Source organism: Ciona intestinalis, chromosome 1 (genome assembly GCF_000224145.3).
Source record: "Ciona intestinalis chromosome 1, KH, whole genome shotgun sequence".
NCBI classification, from domain to species: domain Eukaryota; kingdom Metazoa; phylum Chordata; class Ascidiacea; order Phlebobranchia; family Cionidae; genus Ciona; species Ciona intestinalis.
Window position 1 is genome coordinate 3,383,831 of NC_020166.2, and position 2,648 is coordinate 3,386,478.

A 2,648-nucleotide genomic window follows, 5' to 3' on the forward strand; every position below is an offset into this window, starting at 1 on the left:
ACCCAGTGGTCACTAATAGGTTGTTCAAATGACCAGCCACACATAAAAAAATGAAGAAAGATCCTCAAAAATAACAACCACCCACAAAGTAACATACATGGTAACTCGTAAGCTGGCACTAGGTGTATGAAACAGACACCTGTGTTTATCGACTGACGTTTTCCGGCCATGCGAGGATAAAGTAAGGAGTTACATACACACGTCTTTGGCCAAAATATCATTCAAGCAGTGTTGTTAAATAGTTAATACTTTATATAGAAAATCACATAAAGAAAATATTCTTTGCATTAATTTTTATTTATTTTTTTTAAGTTATATTATGATAGGTAATAAATATATATATATATATTTATTGAAGAACAATGGCAGTTTATGGTGGTTATGATGGAACAATGAGAAATGAAATAATAACATTGCAAGATGGTAAGTGGTAAACTTTTCAATAGACAGTGGGATAAAACCACGGGTTTCAAAACTGTGTACCTTGAAATTTCACTTATTGTCTTATTAAGAAAAAAACAACAAAAAAATCACCCACAAAGTAACATACTTCTGACTCGTAAGCTGGCACGAGTTGTTAAACCCGTGTGATAACAACTGTCATTTCCGGTCACGCGAGGATAAAGTAAATTACATTCATTCATTCATTTAATAACTTGATGAAAAAGTTTTGGTAAAATATTACAAAATTTAAAACAGACAAAAAATGTTATGACCATAAAGGGTTCTAGGGCCTTGTACTAGATTGTAGTTTGATTAGTTTTTTTACTATTTAATTTTTTTTGATTAATTTTTTTACTACTTTTACATTAAGTAATTTTATTTTTAGCTAATTCTGAAGAGATTTGTGAGAATTTGAACATAACTCAATGTGAAACATCCAAAGTTTGTCACTTTGATGGCCACAACTGCATTCACAGTAAGATTTTTTTATGATAATTTATTATTTTATTGTAGCGGTTGCATTATGTTTTATTGCGAGCGGTAAACTAAGAGGGCGAATGACATGCGTTATTTATACGAGAGATTTTGATAGGAAAAAGGCACTCGTGTACGCTTCGGCGAACGTACACATGGCGGGCCGCCACGTTATAATTATATTTTACATTTTATAATTCATATGTACAATTTAGACGTGGATTGTGTGAGCATTTGCAATGCAGCCACCACCTGCACAGATTGCTTCTCCACCATTTGCGATTGCTGTTTTGATTTCGGAGCTTGCACTTTTACCAAAAATTCCAGCTGTGTAAGTTTTACTCTTATTTTTTACGGTAAATGCGCTGCCAATCAAATCAGTTGACGGAACAGAAAAATTGTGCTTTCTGTGGTACTTTACCAGACATTGAAAAACTCAGTGCCAAAAAGCAAGTGCATTCGTCGCATAAAATATAACTGATATAATTAGTTGTTTTCGCTTTTCAATAAATAAGCCCCATATTACATATTGGGGGTAAATCTGATAGCATCTTTGTTAAAATGGTAGAGCATAAAAAAAGTTTGAGAACCACTGATTTAAACCTAACTACTATTGCATCAATGCATGACTATTTTAGTTTAATTAAAAGTTCAAAATAATCTCTTCAATTCCAGCTCACCAACCTTACTTCCTGTAATGTGGAGGAAGAATTTTGTTCCGGGCTAAAAGAATGTTCGTTATGTAATGAAGTTGGTTGTTCATGGCAGGAAAATAATTGTCGAGTTAAAATAGGTTTGGAATATTTTGTAATGCATGGTTATATGTATCAATAAATCTTTTTATTTTCTATGTAAATTAATGCTAACTATTTTTAAACCCTATCCCTGGAAATTGAACCAATATTGCTCCAACCCAGTGGTCACTGATGGGTTGTCTAAATTATCAACGACACATAAAAAAATGAAAAAATCACCCAAAAAATAATCACCCACAAAATAATCACCAACAAAGTAACATACATGGTAACTCGTAGGCTGGCACAATGTGTTAAAAACATAACACCTGTGTTTAACAATCGTATTTTTTGGGGTAAAAAAAAATTGTCAAAAAAAAAATTCATTTAAAAAAAGTTAAATTTTTTTTTAAATCTTGTACACGGATAAATAGCTGTTAATAATTCGTAATACAACATTACCCAGACAATACAACCACCACGGACTGCTTGACGCCTTGTGAAAGTTTTGCCTCTTGCATGGAATGTAGTGACTCACAAAGATGCCAGTGGTGTGATACAACTAACACATGTATTCCACATGGAACTTCTAATATATATTTTCCATATGGTACATGCACACATTTCATCACTACCACAAGCCAATGCAAAGGTATGTGTTGTAGCTGCAATTTCTTTATTTATTTCTTTATTTCTTTAAAAGTTTATTAAAAAATATAGTGTTCTTAATTAGCTGTGCAACAATTAATTCTATTTTCCTTTATTCTTTAAATTATATTTTTCTGTTTATTCTTTAAAATCCAAAAAAATGTATATGTAAACATAGGAAAACTTGGGTTTTATAACTCCCAAATTTAGACCAAGCTTTAAAGCTCTTAATTTAATCCTCACTCACCTGTTACATTGTAATCTGTGTATTGGTCTGCACATTTCACCCGTTAGTGTTCTTGATTAACTTGATATCAATATTTTACCAACTAGATTTTTTTACTTTTT

The 2,648-nt window shown here is 31.7% G+C and overlaps 1 protein-coding gene across 1 annotated transcript in view; it reads left to right on the forward strand.

The window, feature by feature from the left end:
* The window catches only part of LOC100180228 (attractin-like), a 6,934-nt gene extending 6,664 nt beyond the window's left edge, over window positions 1-270 (forward strand). Inside the window, exon 13 of the mRNA XM_018817403.2 lies at window positions 259-270. Coding sequence (XP_018672948.1) covers window positions 259-270 — 12 coding nt within the window. The remainder of the gene's footprint in view (window positions 1-258) is intronic.
* Window positions 271-2,648: the final 2,378 nt, after the last annotated feature.